Source organism: Callithrix jacchus, chromosome 14 (genome assembly GCF_049354715.1).
Source record: "Callithrix jacchus isolate 240 chromosome 14, calJac240_pri, whole genome shotgun sequence".
NCBI classification, from domain to species: domain Eukaryota; kingdom Metazoa; phylum Chordata; class Mammalia; order Primates; family Cebidae; genus Callithrix; species Callithrix jacchus.
In genome coordinates this window covers 59262815-59280743 of record NC_133515.1, presented here as the reverse complement: position 1 = coordinate 59280743, position 17929 = coordinate 59262815, and the positions used below count along the sequence as shown (strand labels likewise).

Genomic DNA, 17929 nt, shown 5'->3' with positions numbered 1-17929 from the left:
ACAAGGGGCAGTCAACGAAGTTAGCTCTTCAGCCAAGGTACAAAAGAAGGCTCTTTAATCTCTTCATTTGGCCCTTAAAAGCAGCAGTAAATTCATTAATCAGATTCACTGGAACACTTTTAGAACAACTGTAATTGCTCAGCTTAGATGGCCCTTTCCTTTCTCTGCAGGGATACTGTGTATGTACAATACAATCATAAATGTACAGTATTATGTACTATGAAATACGACACATAAAATACAAATAGTAGTCAATGATATTAGTGAACATGTATAAGAAACACCAAGATGATCTTGCAGGATTTCACCTCCCCGGAACTCAGCCACTTGGTACTGTCTCAGCTTTCCTACCACCTCTGCCAGCCAATCCCATCTCCCTGAGAATCTGGCCTCCCTATTGGCTCTCGCACACCTTTAAACTGCCTGCTGTGTGTGACATCATTCTCTCACCAAGCCTATCGCCACCCAGTAGAATCTTGGGGTAGCCTATAAATTTGTATCATCGCAGGTGGCCAGTGACCAGTGTGACCGGTGGCCTTCATACCGGACACATGCACTCCTTGGCGTCAGCCACCCAGACATCCACTAGGATTGTCTCTTCATCCCTTGAATCTACAGTTGATGTTTCTTCTTCTCTGACCATGTCAGGTAAAGACAGCAACATTCTTGACAGTTTTTCATTTGACTTCTTTCCCCTAACTTTAGATTTCTTTACCACTATAGTCCCAAAAAGCTTGGAATAACAGGGAACGTATTCAAGTAGAAACCTAGAGACCTCATTTCAGTTTTGGCTTTGACAGTTACTAGCTGTGTGACTTTACAGGACTCTTTTATTCTCTCATAAAATCTGTTTCCTCATCTGTTACATTAGGATAATAGATTGGTTATTCCCTCTTGCCCCTTTCTTTTCTAATGCTGAGTCTTAAAGGGCACACATACAGAAAATGAAATCAGGCACTTTTTGAGGGTGTTTGTTTCAACAGAAACAGAGACAAAACCTAAGTGGCATAGAAAACCAGCAACATATTCTGTGGCGGTTCATGTGTAATAATAGTCTCCCTCCACTAATATTTCAACTTCACTATTTTAAATTTAGGGATGTTTTATGTATTCAGCCAGGCACGGTGGCTCACACCTGTAATCTCAGCACTTTGGGAGGACATCTCCGTCACTAATATTTCAACTTTACTATTTTATATTTAGTGATGTGTAGTGATGTCTTTAATATTCAGCTGGGCATGGTAGCTCCTGCCTGTAATCTCAGTGCTTTGGGAGGCCGAGATGGGAGAATCGCTTGAGCCCAGGAGTTTACAACCAGTCTGGGCAACATTGCAAGACCCCATCTCTACAAATTAAAAAAAAAAAAAAAAAATTGGCCAGGTGTGGGGCATGCCAGATACTCAGAAGGCTGAGGTGGGAGGATGAGTTGACTGTTTGAGGCCAGCAGGTTGAGGCTGCAGTGAGCCACGTTCACACCACTGGACTTCAGCCTGTGTGACGAGGCCAGACCCTGTCTCAAACAAACAAACAAAAACAAACAAACAAACAAACAAACAAACAAAAGTAATATTCACGCTCTGGAGATTCCTCTCTGAACTTGATGGAAAGAGAAAATGAAGAGTACTGGGTGATAAGGAGGCAGATATTCTATGGTAAGGGATTTGGGATTTTAAATGAAAGCAGAAAGACCGGGTCCCCTACACTTACCCTTGGGATATGCTCTGGAGAATTACACAATGATTTCAAGAGAAAAAGATGTATTTTAAATTTTGGAAGAAAAGCACAAAGGCAACAGAGTGAAATCTATTCAGAATAGGGCAAAATGAAGTTGGTTTTAGCAAAAGCTTAGATCAATAAACTAGGTTTTAGCAAACGCTTAGATCAATAAAATATTCTAGGGATAGAGTATCCCTAGAAATAGCAGCTTACCAGAAGTCACATTCAGTTGTTTTCTTTCTGTTGCCCTTTTGAACATAGATGACACTTGACAGTTTTTAATATAAATATTTGAGAAATGTGTTTCAGAAATGATGCTGCAGGCCGAGCACGGTGGCTCACCTCGAAATCCCAGTACTTTGGGAGGCCGAGGTGAGCAGATCACTGGACGTCAGGAGTTCGAGACCAGCCTGGAAAACATGGTGAAACCCTGTCTCTATTAAAAATACAAAAAATTAGCCACGTGCAGTAGTGGGCACCTATAATCCCAGCTACTCAGGAGGCTGAGGCACAAGAATTGCTGGGGCCCTGGAGGCAGAGGTTGCAGTTAGCCGAGGTCAAGTCACTGCACTCCAGCCTTGATGACAGAATGAGACTCTGTCAGAAAAACACACACACACACACACACACAAAACCACTTCTTCTGAAACTACTAGGTAGTATTTTGACTTAGGATAAAAAGCCAGGCTTGAAGAGGGCAAAGAACGACCCTTCGGATTTACCAATGGCCTGGCTTAAAGGTAAACGCTAGGAAATGTCACATGACCTGCAGAAGCAAAATGTGACAGTAAGGATTATAAAAGTAATAGCTGTACTATAGGCTCAGAGGCCAAAATTGCCATATTAAAAGTTCTATTTCTCCTGGTTTCTGGTCTATGCTCAGAGAAAAGGGTCCTGGCAAGGAAGTCATGGTCATGATATGAACATAATGGTAAAACTTAAACAGGTCAATCTGACCTCTCAGCCTCAGGTACTCATAAAATGAAAATCTTAGAACTTCTCTAAGGACCTCCCAGTTCTAAAACGCTCCAATTCTAGGAAATAGTTAGGCGTCAACACTCGCCCAGATTCAAGGGAAAGATAGGGAAGGGAGAAGGTCGCTTCTAGCCTAGGAAATAACGTACTAACCCAGACCTCTTGGGTCTTCTGCACATCTGTGCCCATATTGGATGCAAAGGCAGTTAGTTCATCAGAAGAGGGCCAACCTGCTTCAGCACTCATGGCCACCGTAAAGCGTTTGGCTTTTGGTATCTCAGTGAGTATCGGTATTAGAGGCTTCCCGATGGCAACACCCTTAAGATAATGCTGTTCTTCAAATAAGGTGACATTTTCTCAATCTCACCAGTTTCTTCATCTCTCTCTTCTTTCCTACAGAACATTTCCAAAATACCTCTTTTCTTGGAACTGCAAATTCTATGCAGCTCTCCCTTCCTCTAGTGAGCAATGCGGCTTCCCTAACAGGAAACATCTCCAACTTCTCCAGGGCCTCTGCTCCAGCTGTTAGCTCAGCATGGCTACTGCCATCAGCCTCTGGCACCTCTTTCCAGCCACTCACGGGCAGTGCCTACCTTTACCAACATTCTAGGACAGCTATGTTGTCTGGGGTTAGTGGCCAGAGCCATAGCTCTACTTCAGCTTCCACTTACCCAGGCGTTTTTGAGTGGGACGTTACAGCAAGCACAGCAAAGAAGTCACCCTCACTCAGGGACTTCACTGTGACTGTCATTGACCAGAACGCAGCTGTCTCTTCCATGTCTATGACAGCCCAGCATGATAAAACTTCAGATGCCAATATTATAGTCCCTCTGTATCCAACACTATCTGCCAGCCTTGTTCAGGGGACACAATCGGAAATCCCTAATCAGCAGGGCCATAGCTTGTCACTTCCCTACCAGAAAGGAAGGCAGGTCTATTACTATAATCCAGACACACTGGGGCCTCAGCTCTCTGGAGAACTTGGCCCCTGGCTGCAATCCTATGGCTCTGTGTCATATACAGAAATTAGGGCCTCTGCCCATCAACCAGAAATGGTGATGGTGCTAAAGGAGGTTCAGCCCACAAATGTTCTACCAACAGTCTCCACTTCTGGGATGTATTACTCTGTGTCTGCTCAACACATCACAGAAAACAGTTTTCAAGGTGAGTACAAACAGCGAGAAAGGAGAACAATAAATAGAGCACTGAAAGTGAGGGTCAAATCTATAGCTCAGTGGTAAGTCCACAGATAGGTAGAATTTAAGTTGTGAGACTTCAACCACTATTCTTGGGCATTGCTCTCCATTTTCAGAGTCTATCTAAGAACACCGTCTTAGTGGGAAAGTGGAACACTGTAATGGCCATATATGCCACATTTAAGAGAGTCGCAAGAGATACCACACTTTTTAGTGCGCTGGCTGATCAGTTCTCCTGCACCAGACGCTGTAACTTCCTTCCTTAATCTATTACTTTAGTCTCCTTGGAAGGCACTTCAGAAGTCTTATCTTGGCAGTGACCTTCTGATTTTCCTTGACTTACAGTAGGATTTAAGACCTTTTGCTCAGAGATTCTCTCCAAAACAAACAGGCTCAGAGTCTCTGCTTGCTTATGCATTTCATGATGAAGGGCTGCCCTCTCTCCCCTAGTCCACGGTGTAAAGGGTGACCCTATATGAGAATGTGAGGCTTTATAAAACATCTCCTATTTAAAAATCACTTTCACTTTTCATTTGGCTTACAACAACCCTATGAAATTCAAAGAAAGCCAAGAAACAATCATAATCATACCAAATGATAACCAGTAAGAGAAAAGTCACTGCCTATCCCCGAATACAGGGTCTTGTCCATGGTCCCGAAGAAGAGCTAGTAGAAATGCCTTACCCACGTTAGTTAGAAAGGTAAATGACTGCTGCATTGCTGTGCAGGGGGAGCATCTCACTTACCAGAGATTGACTTCTTCCTTCATTCCTTTGTAGTGACGGAAACTTCCCGGGGGATGGATACCTCCCTGGGATTGCAATCTCCAAGCCAGACATGTGGTCTGGCACTAACTTCAGAATTCCCCAAGTCCTGCAGTAGCAGAAATACCCAGTTATTACTTGAGAGCAATCCATCACCTGAGCTTGGGGACATTTCAACGATCGTTCCAGTCCAGAGTCCAACTAATCTCTTGACAGGGTCTCCAGCTCCAAGCCAGGACAAAACCGAGAACAAGGATTTGGATGGGATTAAAACCAAGCTTTCAAAGCCTCTAGAGGCCTACCAGTTCCCAACAGAAAATCAAGATCCTCCACTGCGTCCTTTAGAAATCCCTGATATTCGCCAGCTTCTGTCCTGCATCGATCCTCTTGGCCAAGAGAAGCAGCCTGGTTCCGAAAATGCCAATCTGCAAAAGAACAGCCTGACTCTTGAGGGCAAAGGGATACCTGAAGATGGGATTGAGTCTAGCAGTGACCAACCCAAAAGTCCCTCCACAAGGAAAGCCAAAGATCCCAGTGCCATCAAGGCAAATCAGGTGCAGGAAAACTCAAGCATCATAAAGAGTCACTCTGACAAAGTCAGGAAGAACAAGCATAAAGCTGCCGAGCCTATCCAGGGTGCTCCCAAGGCCAAAATCCAGCCAAAGAAGCCAGAGAGCCTATTAGAGGGAGAAGTGGCTGTTTGCAGTGCTACCACCAGCGACAGCACTTCTGTGAGCAAGGGCAAGCATTCTAGTGACAAACCCCACAAAGTCACATCCAATAGGAGCAGCACAACTAAGAGGCATGGGCAGGAGAAGACCAGAAGGGGCAGAGAGAACAGCTCCAAGAAATCTGAAAACAGTGAGCAGTCGGGGACCAAAGTTGAGGCAGAAGAGAAGCAAGCCATTCCCAACAGGAAGCGGAACAAAAATCAACCTGAGCTTAGCCAAGAGACCTTCAAAAAGCCACGAACCTCCCTAGGCATGCAGATGCTAGCGTCCGTGCAAGTTTTCCATGCACTGGGGAAAAAGACCGACAAGAAAACTGGATTCTCTTCTTCCCGGACTCTGGGAAGCTCAACCAACACCCAGAACGCCCAGCCACTCTCAGCTCTCCAACCATGCCTGGATACCCGATGTGAGGGGAAAGGCCTGGAGAAAACTCAACTCAAGGCACAGGAGCTGGATAGTGCTGAAAAACAGTGTCCATCTCCATCCCAGCATGAGTTGCCACCACCTGTGAAGGTCAAGTTGCTACCGTTGCCCTTTCTGACCCCGGACAAACCTCAAGCTCGACCTGTTTCTCGGTGGCCACACCCTCCGGCCTCACGTAGGCCTGCTGTGGCTTGCCCTGCTCAACCTGGTTCTACTAACTCAGATCAGTCAACTGCAGTCGATCCGTTCCAACCGGCTCCTACCAACGCACCTTTGACAGGTCCTGCCAGACCAGCTCAGCCAATTTTGACCAATGCAACCCAACCTGGTTCAGCAAACCCTAACCGGCCTCCTACTGCCTCTCAGTCTGCTGCTTCTAGGCCAGCACCCTACAAAACATCATCTTGCTCTTCTCTCCAGCGGGAGCCCGTTTCCAGTGCTGTGACCAATCTCCAGTCACTGTCCAAGCCTCAAAATCAGTTTCTCATCCAAGACTTCAGCTTGCAGTTCAGGCCGTGGAGGACACCCAACATTTCTGGGCCAGTAGTGTCAACGCCCATCACAAAAGAGCAGAGGCCAGAACGCGAGGCCATGAAGAGGAAGGCCCAGCAAGAGCGTGAGAATGCTGCCAAATACACCTCTTTGGGGAAACTGCAGTTCTTCATTCAAAGACAAAAAGATATAGAAATTTCTCAAAACTACGGCTACAGGATCTAAGAGCTGCTGAGAGTGTTGGCTTTACTTTGGATACCAGCTGGTTTTCCAAATAAATAGACACAATTTATTCATTCTAATAATATATTTTTAAAAATAAACAAATCTAACACAATTAATAAGTAATAAGCATAAGTAATAAACAGGCTTTTGGCTTTGAAATGCTGTTGACTGCGGGTTTTCTTTTTTGGGGGGGTTGGATCAGAGGCTGCCTTCCAGGGAATTAGGGCTGGGCGAGGTGGCTCATGCCTGTAATCCCAGCACTTTGGGAGGCCAAGGTGGGTGGATCACCTGAGGTCAGGAGTTGGAGACCAGCCTGGCCAACATGGTAAAACCCATCTCTACTAAAAATACAAAAAAACTGGCTGGTTGCAGTGGTGGCTTCCTGTAATCCCAGCTTCTCAGGAGGCTGAGGCAGGAGAATTGCTTCAACCCGGGAGGTGGAGGTTGCAGTGAGCCAAGATCACACCACTACATTACAGCCTGAACAACAGTGCAAAACTCCATCTCAGAAAAATAAAATAAAATCAAAACAAGAAGAAACTAAAAGATGGATGGTAGGAGAATGGAAGAACTGAGGAAAGAGCAAGGAACGTGGTCCAGGGCTAAGAAGGTCAAAAGGGGAGATATTTCACGGGCTTATACAAAGAATCAGAAAAGGGGAAAATGGCAGAAGAAAGATGCAGAATCTGAGGTTAGGACTATAAGAATAAAATTTGGATAGAAGTTGACGATGGCAGAAGATAAGGTGGGTGGACAAAAAGAAACATACAAAATCTCCCATGGATGAGGGCCTGATGTCTCAGGGCCTATCGGATAGGTGTTTTAGAAAATAAGATTCAGGACTCATCTCCAACAGGGTTAGGTTACCTGATACATACATGATCACAGTTGGGAAAGGTCAGTACAAAACAGGGGAATCTACCACCAGGGGAATGGCAAGGGCTCACAGTTCTAGGTGCAGCTCATAACATGGGGTGCAGCCAAGTGAACTGCAGCAGCTCGAAGCTGACCTAGAAAAGACCATTAACTCACCACCTACGCACGGGCCAGTGAGATGCACTACTTCAGTTCACCCTCACAACCACACACAAGACCACTCACACTGGGCCATTTTGCCAGTGAGGTGAACAGCAATATAATTTTTCCTGAAGCCTTTGAACACATAAAGGAACAATAAAGAAACCTCATTAGACCTGATCTCATTAAAAGTCACACCTGTAATCTTCAGGCCAGCTCTGGTCTCCAGGTAGAATTCCAGGACAGGTTTGTATCACTGGGTCCATTCCCAATAGGCTGGATAGGAGAGTCCGGAGTAACTGTCAGGACACCACCTTCTTCTCTCCTGAGCTGCTCGACTGGCATTTGGCTTCACATTCCAAGTGTACCTTCTGTGTGAATAATCTTCTCCACGGGGACCAGGAGGAGGGATATGGCCTCTCTGGTAAACATTTGGATTCTGTGGAAACGTTCTTAAAGCAAAACAAAAAGTAATAAGCCATCACTAGGATTAATACCATAATTTTTATTTATTTTAAAATCATATTTTTATAAAATATTTTAAATTCATAGACTTACAAAATAATATATACTCTACTGTTTCCTACCTGTGTGACCTCAGCAGATAAACTGCTTAACTTTTATTTCCCTAAGTTCTTCATTACATGGGGCTACTCACACTTTCCACCTTCATGAGCTGTCACAAAGCTAAATTAAGAAAATACGTTTCAATTACCCACAATGCCCTGGCACAGAGTGGATTCCCAGAAGCCTTTCCACCTTTCCCTACAGAGACAAATGCATGAAATGCATGCCCATACTACTCTAATTAAATACTTTCTCTCTGAAGTCTGGTAGGGTTGACATAAGACACAATAAGCTACTTAGTACTGAAAACACACAGCTACTTCCACTTTATAAACAAATATACATAAATTATAAAGTGCAGAACAACTTTAACCATGGTACATGCAACAAATTTGAAAAGGTATAAGATCAGAAAAACTCATATAATCATACCAAAGAAAATTTGGAAATCTAAGAAAAGAAAAAATAACCGCCTGCTGTAGAGCCCTCAATCCCACTTAATAGAATTCAATTAGTTAGTATTTCCTTTTGTTTTTTCCCCAGTATCTTTTTCTGACTGTTGAATCGCAGCCTATTATTTTCACTTATCGTAAATGAGCTACCACTTTCAATGGCTTTATAAAATGCTATAGTATGGATATAATAATTATTTAGCTACATTCTCCACTGTTGGAAATACAGCAGCTAAGAGTTTTTCCATGACCGCACAAGATGCTGGGATTAACACTGCAAAACATTGTATCCTGAGCTAGCCCAGGGTCTGACACATGGTAAGGCATTTGAGAAATGTGCTGAATGATTAATACAGCTTTTTCTGCATTTTGAAGTATTTCCTAAGCCTCAAAATGAAATTACTAGGTAAAGCATTTTTATGGCTCTTGAAATTCTGCATCAAAAGGCTTAAACCAATTTTCAATGCCACCAGCAACATGTTTTTAAACTGTTTGTTTACATCTTTTATAAATGTCCATTTTCAGTCCAGGCATGGCAGCTCATACCTGTTCCCAGCACTTTGGGAGGCTGAGGCGGGTGGATCACCTGAGGTCAGGAGTTTGAGACCAGCCTGCCCTACATGGTGAAACCCATGTCTACTAAAAATACAAAAAAAAATTAGCTGGACATGGTGCTGCACGCCTATAATCCCAACTACTCAGGAGGCCAAGGCTGCAGAATCTCTTGACCCTGAGAGCTGGAGGTTGCAGTGAGTTGAGAATGTGCTTTTGCACTCCAGCCCCGGCGGCCGAACTAGACGGCGTCTCAAAGAAAACGAAACAAAACAATAAAACCTTAATAGAAAAGTCCCCTTTTCAAAATTTTTCCTTCTTTTTATATAAAAACAGGTTTCCAGGCCAGGAAGGGTGGTTAACGCCTGTAATCCCAGCACTTTGGGAGGCTGAGGCGGGTACATCACCTGAGGTCAGGAGACCAGCCTGACTGACATGGAGAAACCCCGTCTCTACTAAAAATACAAAATTAGCTGTGCGTAGCGGGTGGTGCATGCCTATAAACCCAGCGACTCGGGAGGCTGAGGCAGGAGAATTACTTGGAACCGGGAGGCGGAGGTTGCGGTGAGCCTAGCCGTGAGCCACTGAACTCCAGACTGGGCAACAAGAGTAAAAATCTGACTCAGAAAAACAAACAAACAGGGTTCAAACATGTTGCCCAGGTTGGTCTCTAACTCCTGTGCTGAAGCAGTCCTCCCACCTTGGCCTTCCTAAGTGCTGAACCTACACACATGGCCTAAAAATGCCAAAGTAGTTATTAAGTGTTTATAATATCAACTGTTTCAATATCAACTGAACCATTTAAATTCATGTTAACTGTCAACAATAACCACTATGGGGTATACATTACTAAAAGTCTCCAACTGACTGATGGAAAAACGGGAATGTAGATGGGCTAAGAATCTTACCCAAGATCACAAAGCAGGTAACAGAGCCCAGATGCAAAACCAGGTCCAGCCTGACAAACACTACATTAGGGTGCTTATCAAAAACAGCTGCTAAACTGGCCAAAGGCGGCGGCTCATGCCTGTAATCCCAGCACTTTGGAAGGCTGAGGCTGGTAGACCACCTGAGGTCAGGAGCTCCAGACCTGCCTAGACAACATGGTGAAACCCCCAACTTCAGTAAAATACTGTCTCTTCCATGTCAATGACAGCCCAGCATGATAAAACTTCAGATACCAATATTAGAGTCCCTCTATATCCAACACTATCTGCCAGCCTTGTTCAGGGGACACAATCGGAAATCCCTAATCAGCAGGGCCATAGCTTGTCACTTCCCTACCAGAAAGGAAGGCAGGTTACTATAATCCAGACACACTGGGGCCTCAGCTCTCTGGAGAACTTGGCCCCTGGCTGCAATCCTATGGCTCTGCGTCATATACAGAAATTAGGGCCTCTGCCCATCAACCAGAAATGGTGATGGTGCTAAAGGAGGTTCAGCCCACAAATGGTCTACCAACAGTCTCCACTTCTGGGATGTATTACTCTGTGTCTGCTCAACACATCATAGAAAACAGTTTTCAAGGTGAGTACAATCAGCGAGAAAGGAGAATAAATAGAGCACTGAAAGCGAGGGTCAAATCTATAGCTCAGTGGTAAGTCCACGGATAGGTAGAATTTAAGTTGTGAGACTTCAACCACTATTCTTGGGCATTGCTCTCCATTTTCAGAGTCTATCTAAGAACACCATCTTAGTGGGAAAGTGGAAGACTGTAGTGGTCATATATGCCACATTTAAGAGAGTCCCAAGAGATATCACACTTTTTAGTGCGCTGGCTGATTAGTTCTCCTGCACCAGATGCTGTAACTTCCTTCCTTAATATATAACCTTAGTCTCCTTGGAAGGCACTTCAGAAGTCTTATCTTGGCAGTGACCTTCTGATTTTCCTTGACTTACAGTAGGATTTAAGACCTTTTGCTCAGAGATTCTCTCCAAAACAAACAGGCTCAGAGTCTCTGCTTGCTTATGCATTTCATGATGAAGAGCTCCCCTCTCTCCCCTAGTCCATGGTGTAAAGGTTGACCCTATATGAGAATGTGAGGCTTTATAAAACATCTCCTATTTAAAAATCACTTTCACTTTTCATTTGGCTTACAACAACCCTATGAAATTCAAAGAAAGCCAAGAAACAATCATAATCATACCAAATGATAACCAGTAAGAGAAAAGTCACTGCCTATCCCCGAATACAGGGTCTTGTCCATGGTCCCGAAGAAGAGCTAGTAGAAATGCCTTACCCACGTTAGTTAGAAAGGTAAATGACTGCTGCATTGCGGTGTAGGGGGAGCATCTCACTTACCAGATATTGACTTCTTCCTTGATTCCTTTGTAGTGACGGAAACTTCCCTGGGGATGGATGCTTCCCAGGGATTGTAATCTCCAAGGCAGACATTTAGTCTAGCATATACTCCAGAAATCTCCAAGTCCTGTAGGACTTGATATACCCAGATACTTGAGAGTAATCCATCACCTGAGCTTGGGGACATTTCAACGATAGCTCCGGACCAGAATCCAACTAGTGCCTTGGGAAAAGACATTAGTGTCTACAGCTCCAAGCCAAAACAAAACTGAGAATAAGGATTTGGACGAGATTAAAACCAAGGTTTCAAAGCCTCTAGATGCCTACCAGTTCCCAACAGAAAACCGAGATACTCCACTGCTTCCTGTAGAAATCGCTGATATTCACCAGCTTCTGTCCTGCATCCATCCTCTTGGACAAGAGGAGCAGCCTGGTTCTGAAAATGCCAATCTGAGAAAGAAAAGCCTGAGTCTTGAGGGCAAAGGGATACATGAAGATGGGATTGAGTCTAGCAGTGATCTTGCAGGTGTCACTACATTGGTGGAGGATACCCATCTCCCCTCCATCTTCAGTTCCTTACAAGATCTTGACCAACCCCAAAGTCCCTACATCTTCAGTTCCTTACAAGATCTTGACCAACCCCAACGTCCCTCCGCAAAGAAAGCCAAAGATCCCAGTGCCATCAAGACAAATCAGGTGCAGGAAAAGTCACGTGTCATAAAGGGCCACTGATGAAGTCAGGAAGAACAAGCATAAAGCTGCCAAGCCTATCCAGGGTGCGCCCAAGGCCAAAATCCAGCCAAAGAAGCCAGAGAGCCTATTAGAGGGAGAAGTGGCTGTTTGTGGTGCTACCACCAGTGACAGTGTTTCTGTGAGCAAGGGCAAGCATTCTAGCAACGAACCTCACAAGGCCGTATCCAGCTGGAGCAGCACAACTAAGAGGCTTCGGCAGGAGAAGACCAAAAGGAGCAGAGACAACAGCTCCAAGAAATCTGAAGACAGGGAGCAGTCAGGGACCAGAATGAAGGTAGAAGAGAAGCAAACCATTCCCAACAGGAAGCAGAAGAAAAATCAACCTGAGCTTAGCCAAGAGACCTTTAAAAAGCCACGAAGCTCCCTACACATGCACATGCTGGAGTCTATGGAAGTTTTCCATGCACTGGGGTAAAAGACTGACAAGAAAAGTGGATTCTCTTCTTCCCGGACTCTGGGAAGCTCAACCAACACCCAGAGCCCCCGGCCATTCTTAGGTCTCCAACCATGCCTGGATACCTGGCGTGAGGGGAAAGGCCCGGAGAAAACAGAACTCAAGGATCAGGAACTGGATGATAGTGCTGAAAAACAGGGTCCATCTACATTCAGTATGAGTTGCCACCACCTGGGAAGGTCAAGTTGCTACCATTGCCCTTTCTAACCCTGGACAAACCTCAAGCTCAACCTGTTTCTCGGCGGCCACACTCTCTGGCCTCATGCAGGCCTGCTGCGGCTTGCCCTGCTTGATCTGCTTCTACTAACTCAGTTCAGTCGACTGCGGACAGTCCGTCACCACCGGCTCCTACCAACACATCTTTGACAGGTCCTGCCAGACCAGCTCAGCCAATTTCGACCAATGAAACCAAACCCACTTCAGTCAACCCTAACCAGCCTCCTACTGCCTCTCAGTCTGCTGCTTCTAGGCCAGCACCCTACAAAACATCATCTTGCTCTTCTCTCCAGCGGGAGCCCGTTTCCAGTGCTGTGACCAATCTCCAGTCACTGCCCAAGCCTCCAAATCAATTTCTAATCCAAGACTTCAGCTTACAACCCAGGCCGTGGAAGACACCCGACTTTTCTGGGCCAGGAGTGTCAACGCCCATCACAAAAGAGCAGAGGCCAGAACGTGAGGCCGTGAAGAGGAAGGCTCAGCAAGAGCGTGAGAATGCTGCCAAATACACCTCTTTGGGAAAACTGCAGTTCTTCATCTAAGAGGAAAAAGATATGGAAATTTCTCAATACTACGGCTACAGAATCTAAGAGCTGCTGAGACTGTTGGCTTTACTTTGGATACCAGCTGGTTTTCCAAACATATAGATACCAATTTATTTATTCTGATCATATATTTTTCAAACCGAATAAAGAAATCTAATACAATTAATAGATGAGTAATAAAGAGGCTTTCGAGCTTTGAGATGCTGTTGACTGTGGGTTTCTTGGGTGGGGTGGGGATCACAGGCTGCTATAGAAGGAATTAGGGCTGGGAGTGGTGGCTCGTGTCTGTAATCCCAGCACTTTGGGAGGCCAAGGTGGGTGGATCACCTGAGGTCAGGAGTTGGAGACCAGCCTGGCAAACATGGTAAAACCCATCTATACTAAAAATACCAAAAAGTAGCTTGGTATGGTGGTGGGTTCCTGTAATCCCAGCTACTGGGGAGGCTGAGGCATGAGAGTTGCTTGAACCCGGGAGGCATAGTTTGCAGTGAGCCGAGATCACACCACTGCACTCCAGCCTGAACAACAGAGCGCAACTCCATCTCAAAAAAACAAAAAACAAGGAACTAAAACTTGGATGAGAGAATATACAGCAGAATTGAGGAAAGAGGAAGGAACGTGGTCCAGGACTAAGAAGGTCAAAAGGGGAGATATTTCATGGGCTTATACAAAGAATCAGAAATGGGGGAAATGGCAGAAGTAAGATGCAGAACCTGAGGTTAGGACTGAAAGAATAAAATTTGGATAGAAGTTGACGATGGCAGAAGATAAGGCTGGGTGGACCAGAGAAATGTATAAAATCTCCCATGGATGAGGGCCTGATGTCTCATGGTCTATCAGACGCGTGTTTTAGAAAGTAAGAGTCGGGACTCATCACCAACAGGTTTGGCTTACCTTATATATATAAAACTGCAGTACAAAACAGGGGAATCTACCACCAGGGGAATGGCAAGGGCTCACAGTTCTAGGTGCAGCTGATAACCTGGACCTATCTAGCCAAGTGAACTGCAGCAGCTTCAATCCGATCCAGAAAAGAACCTGGAGTATAGATTACCATTGACTCAACACCTGTGCACGGGCCACTGAGATGCACTGCTTCAGTTCACCTTCACAACCACACACAAGACCAGTAACACTGTTCCACCTTCCTAGTGAGGTTCAGCAATGGGCTTGGGTCACACTGCATGCAAGCGGGTAAGGCCTGTGGGTCTCCGAAGTCCTCAGCGTTTGTGAGGGCCTGCAGGCAGCCAAGCTGGCTTTCAGAACATGGCATCTAGAGGTTACAGGCAGACGAACTCAAGCTTCCGGAGGTATTTAAACATTGAGGCCCGCCAGGTTCTCCTCCTCCATCCATTCCAGCATATGCAACCTTCTCGGCCAACACCATTAACTGGACACGGGAAAAAACGGCTGGGAGCGTCCATTTTCACAGGATGTGGTGGGCGCGCATGCGCCCTGGGTCGCCCTCCAAAAGCTGCAAGACGCAGGCGCTCAAATGTGCCAAGACGCTCCTTACGCGGAGGGGACCCCGCCTCAAGGCACAGCGATAACCAGAAAGGGTTGGGGGCCGCAGGAGAAGGCAGGATAGGAATGGGTGGGGGAAGGGAAGATGATGCCAGTGGACGATCACCGTGAGAAAATCAGTACTTTAGTTTTTAAATATTAGTTTGTGATATATAATTAACCTAATATAAAATTCACTGTTCAAAATCGTACGAATGGGCCGGGAGCGACCTGAAATCCCAGCAGTTTGGGAGTCTGAGTCAGGCGGATCACTTAAGCTCAAGAGTTGGAGGCCAGCCTGGCCAACGTCGTGAAACCCCGCCTTTTTTTTTGAGACGGAGTTTCCCTCTTGTTACTCAGGCTGGAGTGCAATGGCGCGATCTCGGCTCACCGCAGCCTCCGCCTCCAGGGTTCAGGCAATTCTCCTGCCTCAGCCTCCTGAGTAGCTGGGCTTACAGGCACGCGCCACCATGCCCAGCCAATTGTTTGTATTTTAGTAGAGACGGGGTTTCACCATGTTGACCAGGATGGTCTCAATCTCTTGACATCGTGTTCCACCCGCCTCGGCCTCCCAAAGTGCTGGGATTAAAGGCATGAGCCACCGCGCCGGGCCAAACCTCGCATTTACTAAAATAAAAAAGTAGCCGGGCATGGTGGCGGGCGCGTGTACTGATACTCAGGAGGCTGAGGCACGAGAATCGCTTCAACCCGCGAGGGGGAGGTTGCAGTGAGCCGAGATGGCGTCACCGCACTCCAGCCTGGGTAACAAAGCGAGACTCGGTCTCAATAAAAACCAGACAGAAAATTGTACAATTCAGGGGCATTTAGTAGTATGTCACAAGGTTGTACAATCATTACAACTATCTGAGCCATTACATTTTCATCATCCCGTGCAAAAACAAAAACAAAAAAAAACCCTCTACCCATTAGCAGTCACTCCTCATTCCATCCTCCCTCTGGCCCCAGGCAACCAGACAGGGCCCCCTGACTCTAATCTAGAGGTGATACTTCCTCCAGGTGCCTCTCTTCTGTGAAATCCACAGGGATAAAGACAGGAACAAGGAGTACCACGGTGTTAGGATTAGCGGCACCAGGAACACCTGCTCTTTCCACACAGGTGGGTAACCTTATCAGACATGTCCAGTTTGTACAAGACAAACCTCCCTTCCTGGACTGACGGACTGAAGCCAAAAGGCCTGGGTCATGCAACAAGGGGAATGGGTAGTCTGGAGACTGCAGCAGTCAGTCTGGGACACTGCACTCAGGCCAGCCTCTATGGGACAGCTGAGGATGCAGGGAATACCCGAGGATGCAGGAAGTCTATCTAAGGTGTGGGGAACTAACCTGTCACTCTGCTTTTTCCACAGGATGTGAAAGTAGAGTCCTGGAAGCATAATGCCTTTGTTGGGCTCTCCCAAGCTGTGACCACCAAAGGAAAGTACTGGATCTGCCATCCCAGACCCCATTCTGTCACAGACTACAGCAACCTTCTCGTCCTGCCAGTAGTAAACTCTACCAGTACTACAGCGGTGCAGTGAGTATCAACAGAGCCTCAGCCGTGGCTTACTGAATGAGGAGTTAGCAACTGCCACATGGGAGAGAGGGAGACTTAACTGGCTGAAGGTGGCAAAACATCATGACAACTAACAACCTCGGTGGGCTGGTAGTTTTGACCCATTATGTTCCTTTACTTGGATGAGAAGCATCCCAGTGTTGACAATGGAACAAGAATTGAACTACTGTTAGCTTTCTGTGTAGGGACTTCATGAACAATATTGAATAGAGGAAACCAACTTCATATAACTAATTTGAGACTTTGCTGGCAAAGGCTAATGACCTCACACCTGTGAGTGGGTTATTAAACAATAAAATGGGAGAAGGGGTGCTATGTGCACCTGAGGGCTACATTTTTCTCTGTGAGCAGTCCAGGGTGACCCAAATATGGTGTGGTCAGTGTTGTCCTTGAAAAGCTGATGAACGGTGGGATACTGCACGCTGGACGTGCTGGGGTGTCCCTAGATATCACCCTTGGAAATGAGTCACACCAGTGGGCCAACAGCCTGAAGTCATACACCAGGCTTACTAGACACTTGTCAGGAAGAGTAAGTGACCCTGGTTCATGTTCTATTTGAGATTTTTGGTACCACACATAGGAGTCAGTTCTCGGGAAAAAACAGATAAAAAGTCTGTTCCTGAGCATGCCAGATACTGCTTCCTTTATTGCCACTTCCTTGGCAGCCCAGCAGACATCCCTCAACTCTCTTGAGAATTTTTTTTTTGAGACAGGTTTTATGCTGTTGCCCAGACTGCAGTGGCATGATCATAGCTTGCTGTAATCTCAAATTCCTGGGCTCAAGTGATCCTCCAACCGCAGACTCCTAAGTAGCTCTGACTATAGATGCACACCACCACACTTGGCTATTTTTCTTTATATTTAGGAGAGATGGCGGTGGGGCAGGGGGGGGTCTCACTATTTTGCCCAGGCTGGTCTTGAACTCCTGGCCTCAAGCAATTCCCAAAGCACTGGGATTACAAGCATTAGCCACCACACCTGGCCAAGAGGATTCTATTAAACAAAGGAATTACTCTAGATTTCCATTTACCAAACTGGAAGAAGTGTGTTTGATTGCCAATAGCTGCTGCTACACCTAGAGAACACTTCATGTATTCTAGAAAAGTAGAGAAAGATCTGGAAGGAGGCCCACTCTCAGTAGATATTGGGGCCTCTTTAAGGACCCTTTTTTTGACCTCTTTAGCAACTTGTTACCTGGATCACAGGATCCGGGACTAGGCTGCTCCTCCAGGCAGACCTGACCAGCTATTTGTGGAGCAGTCCTCTGGGGCCTGGTAAGATGCATTCTGGCTATGGCTTAACAATGTTTCACTGACATTGCATCTGTCACAGTATTACCTCGCTCTGGTAAGACAAACCTCTGCCTCCAAATACTAAGAGGTTGTTGGGATATAAAATGGACTAGCTTTGCTGGGGGGCGGGATAATCTGAATTAAGGGCACAGTCTGCAGGACAGTTCTCCACTTGGCCTTG

At 45.9% G+C, this 17929-nt stretch overlaps 2 protein-coding genes and 1 pseudogene across 2 annotated transcripts in view; 2 read left to right on the top strand and 1 right to left on the bottom strand.

Annotated features, from left to right (window-relative positions):
- The window catches only part of RTN4 (reticulon 4), a 275201-nt gene that overhangs the window by 244410 nt on the left and 12862 nt on the right, over window positions 1-17929 (bottom strand).
- Window positions 518-6677, top strand: LOC118147321 (uncharacterized protein C2orf78-like). The gene is made up of 3 exons (XM_035272541.3): window positions 518-648; window positions 3091-3855; window positions 4667-6677. Exons 1-3 carry the CDS (start codon window positions 552-554, stop codon window positions 6520-6522), a joined length of 2718 nt encoding a protein of 905 aa, XP_035128432.3. The 5' UTR covers window positions 518-551; the 3' UTR covers window positions 6523-6677.
- On the top strand, window positions 10526-13526 carry LOC144579363 (uncharacterized protein C2orf78 pseudogene; annotated as a pseudogene).